This window comes from Spodoptera frugiperda, chromosome 6 (assembly GCF_023101765.2).
Source record: "Spodoptera frugiperda isolate SF20-4 chromosome 6, AGI-APGP_CSIRO_Sfru_2.0, whole genome shotgun sequence".
Classification (NCBI taxonomy): Eukaryota; Metazoa; Arthropoda; class Insecta; order Lepidoptera; family Noctuidae; genus Spodoptera; species Spodoptera frugiperda.
This window is the reverse complement of record NC_064217.1, coordinates 11,849,204-11,866,386: the sequence shown is the minus strand read 5'-3', so window position 1 is coordinate 11,866,386 and position 17,183 is coordinate 11,849,204. Positions and strand designations below refer to the sequence as shown.

General features: G+C 36.7%; 1 protein-coding gene across 2 annotated transcripts; it reads right to left on the bottom strand.

Annotated features, from left to right (window-relative positions):
* Positions 1-6: 6 nt before the first annotated feature.
* On the bottom strand, positions 7-15,330 carry LOC118267958 (neprilysin-4). Of its 2 annotated transcripts, none has more exons than XM_035582216.2 (16): positions 14,985-15,330; positions 12,350-12,446; positions 11,804-11,898; positions 9,974-10,095; positions 9,447-9,630; positions 7,982-8,243; positions 7,191-7,485; positions 5,565-5,858; positions 5,095-5,289; positions 3,741-4,077; positions 3,370-3,418; positions 3,146-3,213; positions 2,729-2,859; positions 1,954-2,118; positions 1,208-1,383; positions 7-712 (listed from the first exon to the last, which is right to left on the bottom strand). In XM_035582216.2, exons 1-15 carry the CDS (start codon positions 15,034-15,036, stop codon positions 1,210-1,212), a joined length of 2,520 nt encoding a protein of 839 aa, XP_035438109.2. In that variant the 5' UTR covers positions 15,037-15,330; the 3' UTR covers positions 7-712; positions 1,208-1,209. The 2 variants fall into 2 exon arrangements, with proteins under 2 accessions (XP_035438109.2, XP_050550536.1); XM_050694579.1 differs by lacking the exon at positions 14,985-15,330 and adding an exon at positions 13,141-13,272.
* Between the last annotated feature and the right edge of the window lie 1,853 nt (positions 15,331-17,183).

The window sequence follows — 17,183 nt, the reverse complement described above, 5'->3', positions numbered from 1 at the left end:
TAGAGATCATTTATCACAAATTACGAGTACGTAGGAATTATGTAAAAATATGAACACACGAAGACGCAAGTTACCGTAAAACGAAAAGTGCTGAAACGTAGACAAGTCAAAATGTTGTGCGTTCATATTATAATGTTTGTTAGTAAAATTAATATTTAGGTACATTAATTACCACACGATGAGATCAGTACCTCTACCATGAGTTTAAAGCAATAGTATTTGTCGATAGTCGCTAGCAACGACGTTTAATTTACAACGTCTCGCCCCGTTTCTATATGTCAAATTTTACAACGCCTCTACCGGTCACCTGTGTAACTAAAATTTGCCATGCAAAAAATTACGTCGTCGCTAGCGACTATCGTTAAATACTAATGCTTTATACTCATGGTAGAGATCAGGCGTATAAAAGTACTATTTCATTTGTCATAATATTCTATGGCACACACATTGACATAAAAATATTGGTTCCTAGACTTAATTCTTAACTAAAAGCCGTACTCAGAGATATTTAATGATTACTTAAAGTATTCTTTAGTATCGATTTTGTATGGAAAACAATTGCTAAGGAATGGGTTGAGTAACCTGTAAACGACTCAGAGTACGGCAGTAAGGGTACGATTACAAAACACTTTCTTGTCTATGTTCTATTCACATTTGAGTACATTCTTGTTTCTGTTGACTTAGTAGTTGACTAGTTGTTCCCTCTTGTAATCTGCAAAATAAAAAAGACATATATAAAACAAAGATATATACAGAAATAATTTACTGACCGATAACTATAACATTAGAGGGGTAAAGTCCTACGTTCAATAATGTCTACCAAATACAACTAGATATACTTTCTAGATTCTTGAATTTAGAATTTAACAGCACCACCCAACCTAGCCCACCGAAACCGAGACAAGACTATGTACCTGATGCTTTAGTCACGAAGAATAACATAATTATATTCTGTACCCTTAGTATGAATTTGCTTTACGTTGAACGAAAACGAAACAAGAGCGAGTTTGGCGCTCTGATTGGTTGGTTTATTCAAGCCGGCTAAATATAGCGCCGAACGCTCCTGTTTCGTTTACTTTAAACGTAAAGCAAACTTATACTAAGGATACTGAAGCCTCTTGAGTGAATAACTTAGTATATGTAATTATAAATATGAACATTAATCACACACATAAGTGGCATGGTAATCATAGAAAACATGTAGTACCTTCAAAATATGATGCATCGTTTTCCCGGGTTCATTTTGGACCCCGGTCGGCAATGGAAGGCTCTGGCAAACTCCTCGTTGTTCTGCAGAACACCCTGAGCTCTGAACAGGTGAGGAGTGTGCGCATCCTCCAGGTCTGACTTCAAGGCATCCTTCGTGGAAACTCCACACCATAGCTAGAATTTAGAAAGTGATATAAGTTTTAAAACTGACATGGTCACTAACACTAGAATTGGAACTTACAACGGGATATTTACCATGTTTTTCAATTTTAATGAGTTTCCAAATTTTCGGCACTGTTGCAAGCGCCATGATAACAGATAAACTGAAATTGCATGGTAAATATCCCGTTGTAACTTCCAATTTATATAGAAAGTGAGTCTTAAAGTCTTAGTATAAGGCATCTTCTTGCATGGGGTGATGATGAACAACGATAAAAACTGCGTCTGAAGAGATTTTTTTTATGAATTGAATAAATCTGTATCACCTAAATAAATCGGGCTTGTAAAAATATTAGATCTAGATACAGTGTCTTCAAGCTTTTCCATTCAAATATTTTTCATACCAAAAAATAATATGAGCCTCTAGCATGGCTTGAAACTAGTCGAGTTCCTCGTCAAAACGTCACGTGAGTAAGCCGATAACATAATAATTAATTTAGTATGTCTCACGAAAGTTACAATAAAATTATACCAAAAAAGATTTGCCCAAGGATTTGAAGATCAAGGGAAAATCAAAAGACTTACATTCCCGTAAGACAAGAAGAACAGTTGTTCAGGAGTCATACGTTCGAAGCCTGGCAGCTTCGGCTCTGGACCTCGTTTCCTGAGATGATGCTTTAGAGCTGCTAATGCTTCCCTCAATCCTCCGTTGTCAGCAATATTTTCGGCCAACGTGTTTTTACCGTCTACCTGTGAGGGAAGATATTTATAAATCGTCAAATGCTGCATAGTTAATAATTCCTACAACAGTAATGTTTTGCATTAACATCGACAGCTGGTGATAGTGGTGATAATATACTGCTACATTATTGAATCTCCTCTGCAATATCTATTACATCTATAAAATGTTTGGCATAATGTCTAATGCTTAATACACGCGACTTCACGCCTTTATTCCCGAAGGGGAGACAACTAGGCATAGGTGCACCTGCACATTACGGCACTTATGGACACTTTTTACTATTTGTGTTATAAGTCCCATGTAATAGAGAGTGAGCCTATTGCCATATACTGGGCACAATCCAGACTGAGGAAATATGAAAAAATAAAAAATTAAAAAAGCCCAGCAATGCTTGCGACCAATCGAATATCGAGGCAGTGATACACGTGACGTTATAATATACTTTTCGTGGAAACATTAAGGATCTTAAAATATGGAAACAAAACAAAAACAATATTTTAAGGTCCAAGAATTAACCCTTGAAGAACTCTCTCGTGTTACTATATGATACCAATATTATTGTTCATAGTTGTTATATTTAAAATATATAATAAGAATATATAAATATAATATACTCACATGTTTGTCTAGCTCTGGTAGATAGTACTCGGAGTACTGGTCGATGAAGCAGCGCGTCATGTTGACGAACGAGTCGATGGTGCTGTTGGACCACCACGGCAACATGTTGCCGTTCTTGTCGAAATGACGGCCTGCAATATTACCACAACTATTGTTTGATATGACAATAGAAAACACACTGTGTCTCGCGTAGATCTACGTTCCGATATACCACGGGTTAATGATTAAATATGTCAAATAATTTAAAGATTCATAATTAGGTGTGTAAAAGTTTTTCATGCGTTTGAAGTAGCTAGTAACAATGTCTAAGATTTCTTGTTGCTTACAAATTAACATTTCTTATTTGTGGCACATCCAAGTGTTTTATAATTTTAGAGTGTGTAAACTAAAATAAAAATATACAAATGCAAATATTACCAACGCTATCGAAGCCATGCGTTATTTCATGCCCAAGAACCGTTCCCAGGGAGCCGTAGTTTAGTGAGCTGAACAAAGAAAACATAAATAAATGAAACACCACCTACTAGATAAAGGTTTAAAGTTTAAAGTGCTATAACCGGAGAGGTAATACTTGAAGCTTAGAGAGAACCTATAAAACTGACTCAAGATATTAAAACAATACTTAGCTTTAAAGTACTTACTCAAGTCCTAAGTCAAAGAAAGGATGCTGCAACATCACCATAGGGACAGCTGTAAGTAACGTTGGAATATTAGGAAATAGGTTCTTTAAAATATGCATATGAACGACATTAACAATGAAAAGTGGCAAAAAGACCGAAACATCCGAAACTCTTAGTACTTTATATGCTTAAACATACAAGAAAGTGTGTAAAAAAAGAATCGCCAACCCGCATTGAACAAGCGTGGTAATAAACGCTCATACCTTCTTTGTGCAAAAGAAGCTTTTTAGGTAGCAGTGGCCACTTATAGGCTGTTGATGATAATGTGTCAAAAATGCGTTCATCAGCTTATAAATTCTATTGCAAATCAAATCAAAAATGTATTGACTCACTTATAGTATTCTCTCGAAACGTATGATACGCATTAACTTCCGTAGGATCAGTGGCCCAAGTGATATTGTTTGGTTCCCTAAACATATTGAGAACTTTCCTCGTTTTGACTTGATTTATATTGATTATGTTCTCTAGATGTTTCTCAGCGTCAATGTCTATTCCTTCATAATATTCTTCTAGCCTTCCTTCTTCCAGAAGCCAGTCTGGGAATCCAACGAGAGACTTCATTTCAATGATCTTCTGATACGTTGCTATCTTTGTATTGTCGTCCATCCATCTTGCTTGGCCGACGAGGTGAGCTAATGAATCTTTTAGTTCATCAATCATTGTTATTATCTGTACAAAAAGGAGTGTAATGTAAATACCCGACATAAAAACAGACTGTACCTACCACCATCTAGAATTAAAATGCTCAACCAAAGTCCCTACTACATGGCAGTCAAGATATTTAATAAATTACCTAAAGATCTACAAAATGAAACCAAAGAAACAATATTTACCAGAAAATTAAAAAAAATCCTGATACAAAAATGCTTCTACTCAATAAAAGAATTCTTCGAAGAAAAACAGAACAACAAAATTAAATGCCAACATAATAACATAATACACCCATACATAACCGCTTACACTTATAATTATAAATAAATACTACCCACCTATTTTTCACTAACCCACATAACATATTATAAGATTTACATACTACTATATAATATATATATATATATACTCACTACATATCAGATATACATACTACAATATATACACATAAGAAATTAACACTACTTTTAAGTTTGTATTAAGTCCTAGGTTAAGTAAATGTAATCTAGGATAAGTTAGCCCTCAAATTTGCAACGCCTGAAAAAGGCAGTTAAGTTGTACTTAACATTTAAACTAAGACCTGTAATACCTACCTTAACGTGCAAATAAATATTTTGAGTTTGAGTTTGAGTTTGTATGGTAGTTTAAAATCATAAAATAAGTCAAGGTATCCATAAAATTGTACCGGCTGTGCTGCCTCGTTGGTCGAGTGGCCGCAAGTGCGACTGCCGGACAAGGGGTCTTGGGTTTGATTCCCGGGTCGAGCAAAGTATTACTGGGCTTTTCGGTTTTTCGCTCAGTAGTAGCACGGAGTCTGGAATTGTGTCCAGTATATGGCAATAGGCTCACCCCCTATTACATGGGACTTCTAACATAAATGGTGAAAAGTGTGTGTACATTGTATAGCGGCATTACGTGTCGTAATGAGCACCTCTTTTACGTTTACCCCTTGTGGGATAAAAGGGGTGACGTTGCTTTTGTACCGTTTGTCAGATTTACTGATTTTTATTTATAATATGTATCATAATCGTGTACCTTCGGTTTTGTGACATTGAAGAAGTGTGGATCTGCAATACCGTAGGACACAGCCATGCCTAGCATGTCGTTGACAGCATTGGCACATTGTACGCTGCGAGGAGTTACCGACTTGTGACCGTGCGTCTGGTCGTACGCTCTTTGGAACAACGTGCGCAGCTCCGTGGTGGTGTGAACCGACATTACTTCTACCACCTGGTGAAGAAGTAAAAGCAAAAATATACTTCATGGTGAAAGAAAATGGAAAGCATCTTACGCAGATAGGATTTTTTTGCTTTTTTTATACACGCACACCCATTTAGCCACGGCTTGATTTACACATGAAAAATGAAACTATCTGATACAAAACGAATGATTAGAATAAGACCGATACTTAGAGAAATTATTTAAAAAGAAGCTCTTCATCATATTCAGGATCACAGAAAACCTTTATAAACTAGTTTAAAGGTTCAAATTCAAGCTCTTCTCACCTTTATCCAGATATAAAGTTCTAACACGACAGGTGGAGTCCTGGCCACGTACGCAGCCATCAGCGACATGTACTTCAAATCCTCATCAGACACGAGAATCTTGTCCTTTTCGAAGTCCAGCACAGTATTGCTGACGTTGAATATTCCTTCCAAGTACTTCTTCCATATAGGTGTGGCAGTGCCATTATTGTTTTCAACGACTGCGTCTGTGTGTGCCTGTATTTCATCCACTGTATATTCTGGTATGTTTAGATCATCGTCGTCATCCATTTCTGTAGAGTTACTTGATTCTAACTGGAAAAAAAATAGTTTTTTATGTATTTCGAAAGTATTTCATACACATGGTACATGCATTTAAATCAATGTATTTTTTTATATTTTTTGTCTGTCTGTCTGTTTGTTATGGCTAATCAGTGAAATGGCTCGACTGATTTTGATGGGACATTTATTGGCAGGTAGCTGATCTCAGCTGCAGCCTAAGTTACTCCTTAGTATCTACTAAGGATTACTCCTTAAGGATTACTTTTATTAGCCAAAAAGTTCGGAATCCACTTGAGCGAAGTTGCGGGCATCAACTTCTTGAAAAATATTATTACAATTAAAAAAAATAAGTATCATAGATTAAAATATTATATCAAAGCTTTTAAGTATTAAAGTTTAATTTTGTTAATGTTCCATTAGTAGGTAAATTAGACATTTATGAAACCTGTACTAGTATTAGTATATATTTCCTTATCATCAATGGTCCTACAGCACGTTTCACATGTCACACGCTATTGATCGTTAGAAAATGCTGTTTATTGTACCGTAATTATAGAGTAGTAGTAGGTCAACCAATACCTATTCAATTTACTACCATTAGGCCTTATAGATAAGCTTTATAATCGCCAATCCATTATCTATAAATTAGAAATGTGTTATATCTAGGTATTATGCATCGTTATGCCTTTTATTGCCAAAGGGGTATGCGGAGTTACACCTGCAAATTACGTCACGTAATGTCACTGTACATCCAATTTTCACCATTTGTGTTACAAGTCCCATATAATGGAAGGTGAGCCTATTGTCATATACTGGACACTATTCCAAAGTGCGTGCTACTCCGGAGCTGCGGACTACCTAGCGGATTTAACGGGGCTCCAGCTCGACCAAGCAGGAGTAGAAACGCCTCGCCCAGGGTGGGAGAAGTCGTTGGATGATTTTCACCCCTCAAAAAAAGACTCCGTGCTACTACTAAGATTTTTTGAAAAACCGAAAAAAGCCCAGGGCTAGTTACATAACCCAATCCTTAGCCATTGTTGTCGATATAAAGGAATAGTTTAAGTAATCATTATATTAGATGTCTCTGAGTGCGGCAGATAGTCACGTGCAGACTGAGATTAAATAAATAAATGCGAAAGTTTGGGAGCATGGATATTTGTTACTCTTTCACGTAAAAACTACTGAAGGGATCGGGATGAAATTTAGAATGGGGATAGATTATGGTCTGGAATAACACATAGGCTACTTATTATCCCACGGGAACGCGGGCGAAACTACTGGCAAAAGCTAGTAAATAAATTCAACACCTAGACCTAATGAATACGTCTCCATTCAAATAACATTGTTCTAATTCAGTCCACTTACCTCATAAATATCACTGTATGTCTCGAAATATACATTGGCAGCCTCAATTATATTCTCGTCTAGTTCTACTTCTGTCAATTTAGAGTTTTTAGTTCCACCTCCTTCCACAACGAACAGTTTCATCAGCTCTGCGTAGAATAACTTATGTATTTGAGCTATTTTCTCGTCTAAGTCTTCTGATTTATCACTGCGGCGTTCAATCTTGTGTATAAGGTCTCGTGTAGAAGGTTTTTCTATGAAGTTAATAAGATCTTTTAGTGTTCTTCTGCCGTGACGTTTTCTTTCTCTGTAAGTGCTGCAATAAGCATAATAAAAGGTCATGAGTAAATTAATGATTACTAATTGTGGAGTAAGTCAAATTCAAGTTAAGATTTAAGTCCTAACTTGCAGATACGTGTCACTGAGGGTTTTGAGGTACCATGGGTTGCAATTTTAACGTCATCAAGAGCTTATTAGTGGCCACTGTTGACCTAAGCATCTTCTCGCACGTTTGCTCAGTGCGGGTTGGCGATTTCAAATTTATAATTAGAAATTATAAGCCCAGGTTTCCTCCCGATGTTTTCCTTCACCGTTTAACAGTGGTGTTTAAATAATATTAGAAGACATAACTCGGAAAAAGTCACATTGGTATTTTCCGTTGGTAGGTTTCGAACCCGCACTTAAACCTGCGGGCCACACGACATTGTTTTGTTGTAAACCTAACTTGAATTCGATTTCAATGTTAATCTTGTGATTTGTCTTGATATAGCTCTTAAACCAAGACACAAAGTAGAACAAATAATTGAAATAACCTTGGAAAAGGATTAGTGGCTTCTGGCGATCCCATCATGAGTTTGAAGACTGTGGAGTTCTTGAGGTCGGTGAAGATGTCGAACCCGATGAGCACGTCCATGCCGATCTCAGTCTTGACTTTAATGACGGTGTCCAGCCAATCGAAGGTGTAGGCAGAGTAGTCGACGTCGTCTGTCGCGTTGATATATGTTGGGTAAGGAGGTAAGCCAAGCGTTTCCAGTATCGCTATCACTGGTTTCAATCCACGTTCGTCCAATGTCTCTGCAAAGTAAATTGTCATGGTTACTTAATTTATTCAAAAATATTTAATTAGATGTAAAGACATGAATTTTATATGTATTGTAATTTTATTGTTAGTGTAAAGTCAGGCGTTGTAGGAACGAGAAAGAGTAGTCTAATGATTTTAAGTAAACTGGAATTAAATATTGTGAAGTTGAACAATTCAAATCGTAAAGGAAACAAATTGGTGATTTGAAAAAAAAGGTGTTTTATTACACTTGAGATTTAAGTGACATCCTCGTTGAAATAGGTCCGTTGGAAACCTCACAAGCGCAACTGCCAAGAAAAAGGTTTTGTCTGATCCGGGAACCCTTTGCTATATAGGCAGTAGTGCTAACGAATCGATCAATATAGCAGTTTGACTAGTTAATTAATTGAACATACTGTTTTAGTTACCTGCATTGCGTGTAATTATTCAAGTACCAAACTCTTACATGGAATTGTTTGTGTCACAATGAAATATTGATTGATTGACAAGAAGTATTACCATTTAAAATTGATGACTCCCAAGCTATAGACTTGAAACAATGTCGTGTTTGTCATAGAACAGGTCAATATTTGTTAGTACTTTGTAGTAATCACTTAAAACTAGGCCGAAGGACACTTGAACTTACTTTTTGTCTTTCTTTGTTTCGTCAAGTATGTCAAGAATTTGTAGGGGAATCAGGTTCTTATGAGTATATACATAACAGTAAATATTACTGTATAGGTAACTATTATACCAAAGGACTGATTAAATATGCAATTTAAAGATTTCAAAGCAATAGTTACTATATATACGTTAGGTGATGTTGTCTTTATAGTTGACATAAGATTCATTTTTCAGGCAATACTATTAGGTATTCTAAGTATTGGCCCGTCGGCCCATGAAAGAGAAGGAAGAGCGAGCGCACCTTTTGTTTGTGCATCCACGTATTTACTGCAATGCCTCTTGTGTAGTTAGTTTTATTATCTTTGGATTTTCGATGTCCTAATTGAAATCAGCTTGGAGAGCAATCTTAATACAAGATTTATTAATATAACTGGGTACAATGGTAACCTGTTTTTGTGTGCAAACACTCAAATGTCAACAGTTCTGTCGCTAAAAGTTCTTTATAAAAGACAGAGATAGAACGATATTTAAGTACAACTTAAAATTGAGTAGTGTTTCAGTATTCGAGCGTAAGTGCTATTTTCCCATCTTACCCGTGTCCATACATCCATTGTACATATCCTTGGCCTGCTGTACTGCTTTGGGCTGGTGGCTCGTGTTCCTGTTGAGGAAGTCCCTCACCAGGAAGTATACCTTGATCTGCTTGTCTTGGAACCAGTCGTACGACTGGTACGCATCAGGTCTGGGGTGGTCGGAGGCCCAATTGCCGCAAGCGTACTAGTGGATAAGAGATTTTATTAGCAAGTTTATTCACAGAACTGTTCATCGCGTTTACTATCTACATAAATAATTTATCATTGTATCTAGACTCAAGGCTGATGTAGGGCAATTTATACTAAACCTCATCACTCCCTATTACATGGGACTTATAACACAAATGATGAAAAGTGGGTTTATATTGTATAGCGGAATTACGTGCCGTAATGTGCACCTCTGCCTACCCCTTCGGGGATAAAAGGCATGATGTTGCGTTGCGTTACACATATTTTAGTTCTTACGCAGTTTGCTTACTATACCAGCCAAAGTTAACTTTAAACTACATACATAGACTAGTTATTACCTGATAAAAATCTTGACATGGATCAGCACTGGTGTCCATGGACAGGGCGAGGTTTACAGCTGAACGCAGACATTCAGTGCTCTCGCATAACTTCACTGGTTTCCTGTGTACTGCTAGTGCATCTAGGGACATCAGTTATTTATCAGTTAAGTTCTTTTTGAGGGGGAATATCATCCTATAATATCTCTCGCTTTCTGTGAAACGAGAGGGAGACATGTGGGAAAGTGTCAGTCTCTTATTGATATAAAACCACCCTGTGCCTCTCGAGTGATTCGCGGTAAGGGCGTTAAAGCTGATGCAGGTATATTCTGTTTTCTCTTTTGTTAGGGTTTTTAATTCATCCATACATCCTCCAGTTATGTAGGGAAAGTGAATATCTCCCTTTTGAGTTAAATGAAGCGATTTGATTTTACAAGTGGAGTGGTAGGCAAATGTAATGTTCCAAACATTGTTTCGATTTCCGTAGGTCTCAAAGTATTATAGTAACGCAAAAAGCTGCCCATTAGACATACATTTGTTATTTAAATTCTTTAATTCACGTTATGCAATAGAATTTTGTGTACAAATTCTAGTTCTTACTGAGTCATTTCTGTGCATTATCGGCGGCATGCTTAGTTTTTGTGCACACAATTTGCATACAAAGGTACTTTGAATGATTTATAAAATGCACCATTCCGTTCTTGTGTAAGACTAACATTGGACGAGTTTGCTTGTTTCTACTTTATAATATTAAGACATAAAAATATTATGTAGGTACCTAGGTAAGAAATACTTTAAAATATTTGCAAATGATTTTCTCAGATTAAAAGAATGGGTCTAATCACTGGAACAACATTAATTGATTAACCTTGAATAAATAGATATGTAGTGTTGTGTGTATTATGTAGTGTATTAAAATAATATATCAAAGTCCTCTGACAGTCCACTGCTAGACTATCCGGAGCTGCGGACTACCCCGGAGCTGCGGTCTACCTAACGGGTTTACCGGGGCTCCGGCTCGAAAACCAGGAGTAGGAACAGAGTGGTTTTTAGTCAGTAAGAGTCTGACACTCCCTCTCGCCTCGCCCAATGCGGGAGAAGTCATAGAATGATTGCCCCCACCCCTTAAATAAAAAAAGAAAATACTAGACTATGAGCTTCCATTACACATTCGATTTGAGGCAGGCAGGTTGGAGTATTTAACTATGTATATATTTTTTATTTTGGCAATGGTTCGACGTTTAGCGACCATCTCCCCTGAATACGCAAGTTATCCTTGAGTGCTATCTTAGGAACCCAATCTCCTTAATATTCTGTGTCTAGGTAGATTATAGGTACAGTTCACGGTCTAGACTATATCTAGGGAATTAATTGTCGTGTCTAGTTTCATCTATCAAATGGATGCATCCGTTTTACGTATTGAGAGCATTTATTCGTGGACTAGCTTTTGCACATGACTTCGTTCGGGAATAAAAATCCTGAATAAAAGCCCAAAATGATTAATCTCTATATATAAAAATCAATTGCTGTTCATTACATAGTTTCGCTAATACTCTGACCGTAGACCGATCTGCCAAATTTTTGTCTCGAATTATTTGTAGAAGTCCAGGGCAGGTTTAAAGAAAATGATGTTTTAGGCTGTACGAAGTTTGCCGGGTCAGCTAGTTATCTATATTTTATTAAAGGTCCCGGTAGCATTAACGCAAAACCACAGCGGTTTTTAATCGCGTACCGTGCAACCTTGCACCTGTTTTTAATACCATAAAATATAATGCTGTTAAAAACCGCCACGGTTCCGCCGTAGTGTGGCCGGGGCCTAACAGTGAACAAGTAAATATTTTGTATACTCACATAAAATAGATATCACAATGAAAGCTATAAGTATTAGAATAAATATGACAATAATGACTATGACTGGCATTCTCTTTCTGTATTTTCTTCTGAACCTGAAAAGATATTCATTATGTTAGTAACTTATCTTTATATAGCGTGAATATGTTTCATATCGCTGTAGGCTGGATTTAACGTCAAAGTCATAGTCATACTATTTATATCAAATAGACCACAAACTTTCCTTGAGAAGTCAAAATATAGAATAGTGCGTCAGTCTGTCCGTCGGTAAAGCCAGGTCGTGTCGTTGTCGAAATGAATTGATGTTTGTTAGTCTCGCTAAAACCCGAGAAGGGCTGGATTGATTTGAATTATTTGTTGAAGTCTAGGGAACGTTTAAAAGATGAGATGGGTCAGCTAGCTATCAATGTTTTATTTCGGTCAGTATTTTACTCAACACATCAAAACTATGGAATGAGATGTCATCTGATTTCTTAATCGAAAACCTTCAAAAACTAACGATATGAGGATATAAAATAATGATGACGAGGAAAATATCGTTCTTACCTGGATGTTCTGGAGCCGACGGCGATCAGGTAGCCAGACTCCCTTAAGTCATTGCCGTTCTTCAGCGGAGGAGTGTTGGGCTTAGCACTGCCTGCCCCTGCGGAAGAAATGTATTATGTATCGATGTTAGATGTTCTGTAAATATTTACTGTATTAATTAGGTAGTAGGTACATTATTTTGTTGTTCTATTTTGTAATTTGTTAGTTGGTATGTTTGTAGGTTCATTTTTAAAGCAATGATTTGTGTAACTGCTTCATATTTACTGAATAAAATCACCACACTTCGATTAACTATAATATAATAACTAATTGATTGACGCCATCATATGCATCATTATGTTGCCATGTTATGTTTTCGATGGATCGTGGTTTGGAGTTATTTGTGAGATTTTGTTCGCTAGCTTGGTTTGCTATATACTAGCTTGAAAGCTCTCAAGCTTAGGATCGGTTTTTGAAGTGGATTAACAGCACCCATGATAGGGCAAGTTACGAATATAATGCTGCCAATCTGTAGCGCTGTCGCTATCTTTGAAATTATCCTGTTTAAGCCACCTGCCAAGCGTTGGGGTTACAGGCAATCCCTTTTCAAAGTCAAAGTCAAAGCATTTATTTCAATTAATCCTAAATAAGGCACTTTTGAAACGTCAAATTGAATTGTCCGTCAGTCTGTCTCTCAGTGAAGCTAGGCGCTCGTTCCAAAGTGTAGTGTCTCTTACGAGGGAAGTCTTTGATCAGCAATGCACATTGTACATGTTCCGATTGATGATGATGATGATTTAGTCTGTACCCACACAAGTCCGGTGAAGACCACACCACCATTTATTTTGGTTCTTGAGTAAGGTATATCGTCACTAGTAACATTTGCACAAAAATGAAAGTGTAATAAATAAAGTGTTCCATTTAACAATGCGTGTGTTGTTAACACAGTATCATATGTTACTGACTAGGATACAGCGGTCCATGATCTTAATTGAGCTGCAGTTCATCTGTATGATACGTCATGGTATATTTTTAAACAGACTTGCATACACATCACATTGAATCCTTCAATGGTCAATTTATGGAGCACAGAAGGGTCAATCTCCAAAACGAGAGTATTCTTGTGATCGCTCTGATGCTTTTCAGATATATATAAGTCAAAGTCAAAGTCAAAATTATTTATTTCAAATAGACCAGGAAGGCACTTTGAACGTCAAAGCAAATATAATAATATTAATAACGTCTGTCTGTCGGTCAGTCCTCAGTGAAGTTATTTGTTCGTTAAAAAGTGTAGATTCCCATGGAGAAGAACGAGCAAGAAACTCCATAGGTTACTCTTTTTCAATCAGATTCACAATACAATTCATGGTTACATTGTTTCGATTGCTTCAACTATGTGAGAACAATGTAAAACTAATATTCAGTCAAAGCGACAGAAAAAGAAAATAACGTTGATGACTATTTAATGGTAATTATGTATCTCATTGAAAACAATGATATTCAAATAGTTTATTTTTATTACGTGACGTGGGATATTCTATTGGGATATTACGTAGGTAGGGTCATATTACACCTACGTAATACACGTATGTATCACAAATTAATAATAAATTATTATTTGATTTAAAAATAAAATACAAGCCATGTCACACATATATCAATGGTAGGCATATGTTTGTTTGTTTGTCCTTGAATAGTTACGATGTTCAGTTGGAAAATATTATTCAAATTATGCCAACATGGTCAAGTACTTAAGTAAGTACCTAGCTGCCCTGATACCATCTTGCTAGCCCGGTATGCATGTGATTTACGATACGTAAAGTAAAAAGGTTTGTGAGCCAAGAATGCGCCAGAATTGTATGAGGCATTAACATATTTTACTTGGGTAGCATTTTAAATATTTCAAGTATGACCTTGCTGGCTAATTGTGCAAGTAAAGTCGTAAGTGATTATTTCATCGTGTGGTGGCGGTTGAGTAGAATACAATTCACCACGTCTGCTCTTCCCGTGGGTCCCTAAGTGTCATTTAAATATTATATGGTCATATTTAATTTGATCGAGCGGCAGCGTTTTTGAGCTTCGGAGCTGCGGACTTAGTGGGTTACCGGGAATCCGGCTAGAAAAGCAGGCCCAGTAGGAATGGGACGGGGTGGTTTTTAGTCAGTAAGAGTCTGACAGGTGGGTCTGACACTTCCACTTGCCTCGCCCAAGGTGGGAGAAGTTATTGGATAATTTGCCCCTCCTAATAAAAAGGGCTTTTTGATAACCCTGTTAAACTGCGATTTTCGAGGCTTTGACAATCTGGTGAACCTAGCTATAAAAGCTGCGCAGTAAAAGTAGCGAAAAAGGACTTCTTTTATACACAAGGATGGCGAGATCAGTGGGGCACAAGCCTTGATGATAACATCATAAGATATTATTATTTGCTTTCCAGATTTAATTTAAGCATAATTTAAAAATGTATGTATGTGTGTGAAGTAAAATATTGCAATTAAATTTTAAATCTTTAACCGATTGAGCTGAAATTTTGTAATGCTAGGCTGTATAAAAGTTTGTTTTTAAAAACATTTGAATCTAAATATAATTATTATAGTTGCATAAAGGCTTGTTTTTAAAAACAGTCTTAATATAAATATAGTTACGTAAATAAACTTACTTGTGACTGTGGGGCCCATAACGTCACCATCTTCCCCCGACCACGCGTGCATGTTTACTATTTCACAAATTCAAAACCAAACAACATGAAAAGTTTCATTGTCAAACTTTTAAACCTTGACACTGCTTGTTTAATAATACTTCACTTTGACTTAAAATAATCACATTATATATTAAAATCTAGAATTAATGTAGGAACTTAGATATCTACTTCAAAACATTTAACAAAAAATTCACGAAGATTTAATTTATTATTTGCTATAATTCCTAGTACATTGCTCCTCTAAAACCACTACTACACAATCATGTGAGTTGAAACGCGTCAATGGATAGCGGCTTATGAGATTCGATCGTCATTTGATATAAGTTAGGCTACATCGCGCTGTGGTCGCGTTTAGCTTACTGAAAGTTTGCTGTGCTACTGAAACATGGCTATAGTTCCAATAGGTGAGAATGATTTGTGTTATTTTGGGATTTTCATGAATGCTATATATATTTGATTGAGGAAAAGTAAAGGAAGAGTTATTCATACTAGTTTCGCCGGGTTTTTACGGACTGCCAAAAATAGGCTTTTGGAAAATCCTCATCAATACTCGCTTGCGCATCGCCTACTCCTTCGGAGTATAAACTTACAGGATTAATGTGTTTCACAGACCATAACTTGGAAGATGTAGCATGGGTAGACCTCTTGTTAGGTAGACCGATTTAACTGCTGTCTAAAAGTAGAATATTACCGTTTCCTCGGTGCGGTGGTATGTAGGTTGATACAGGACTCGATGCCCCTTGCAGGTGTAGATGGTGGCCACCGGGGTGGTTTTAGTGAGGTAAAAATCCCACATTCCCTAGTCTTTTATCCCCCAAAAATCTATTAAAAAAAGGTTGATACGGTTTATTCCTTAACCTCCATTTAAACTTTATCCTTATAAAGCAACATTTAACCTCCATTTATTTTGTAAAAATGAATATTAGGACAGGACAATCTTTGTCTAATAACTTTCTTGGTTATAAGAATTTACCAGTAAAATAGGATTATAGGATTTTTAAATGACCGTCTCTGTCCTAATATTAACAGAGAGCATAGTCACCCTACTTACCTGGTTCTCAGGACAGTGGTGATGTGCCGTACGACACGCGATCGCTAGTGATGTGCCACTCGTTCCGATATCGATTCAACGATGTCGTAAACTATGTCGTATTCACGACACGAGATACCGAGTTACCGATTGCGGCTGTGCAATGTTTATATACAATGTTCGATTTTATTGTTTTTGTATATTTTGTTTTTATGCTCGCTTTATATCAAGGTCAAATGTACCTAGCTGAATACTACTTATGGTAGTCAAGGAAACGGTCTTAGGGTAGGCTTTTGTAGTTTTATATCGGGTTTTGGAGTCGATAAAAATCGTCCAAAAAATCGACTTCAAAACTCGATATAAAACTTGGCTAATTTTGGTCTTGAATTATTTGTGGAAATCCAGGGAAGATTTAAAAGGTGAGAAAAAAGATATTGAGGCGGTACGAAGTTTGTCGGGTCGGTTATGTATTAATAGTGGCAAAACGTATGCCACCTAATATTCTTAGCACATCACTATCCCAGGTCAGTATTATAAATGTATTTAGAGATTAGGCTGCTTAGCTTAACTTTCTGTTAAAGTATATGAAAAAGTCTAGACAAATAAATGGACAGAAAACGATATACATACACAATGCTGTCGGTTTTTAAGGAAATATATTATTACAGCTTTATAGGTTTCTTAAGTAAGATTTACATAGACTGAGGTGGCACCTTAACTAATCCCTTACTTGTCACCCTTCAGGTTGGCAACAACTAAAATGTTTTTAAAAGTCACATAGCTTAGGGGGGTGGGGGACTTACTGCCGCACTCAGAGTCATTTAATGGCTACTTAACCCAGTCCTTAGGAATTGTTTTCGCAAAAAATCGTTATTAAGGAATAGTTTAAGTACCGTAATCATAAACCGGTCTCTGAGTACGGCAATAAAACTAATTTCTTGGGTTGCATAAATTAACTTATAGATTTTAATTTTGAAAACTCGTACAAATGGCTGGTATTAGCGAAAGGGATGTGTTGGCCATGTTCCGGCAAGCGTAGTGTGGTACGTCCACCCACACGGTAGACAGATGTAATAAAGGTCGCTTGCTACCAGACGATCTGAAAGCTTTTGGGGGAGGAGGAGTTC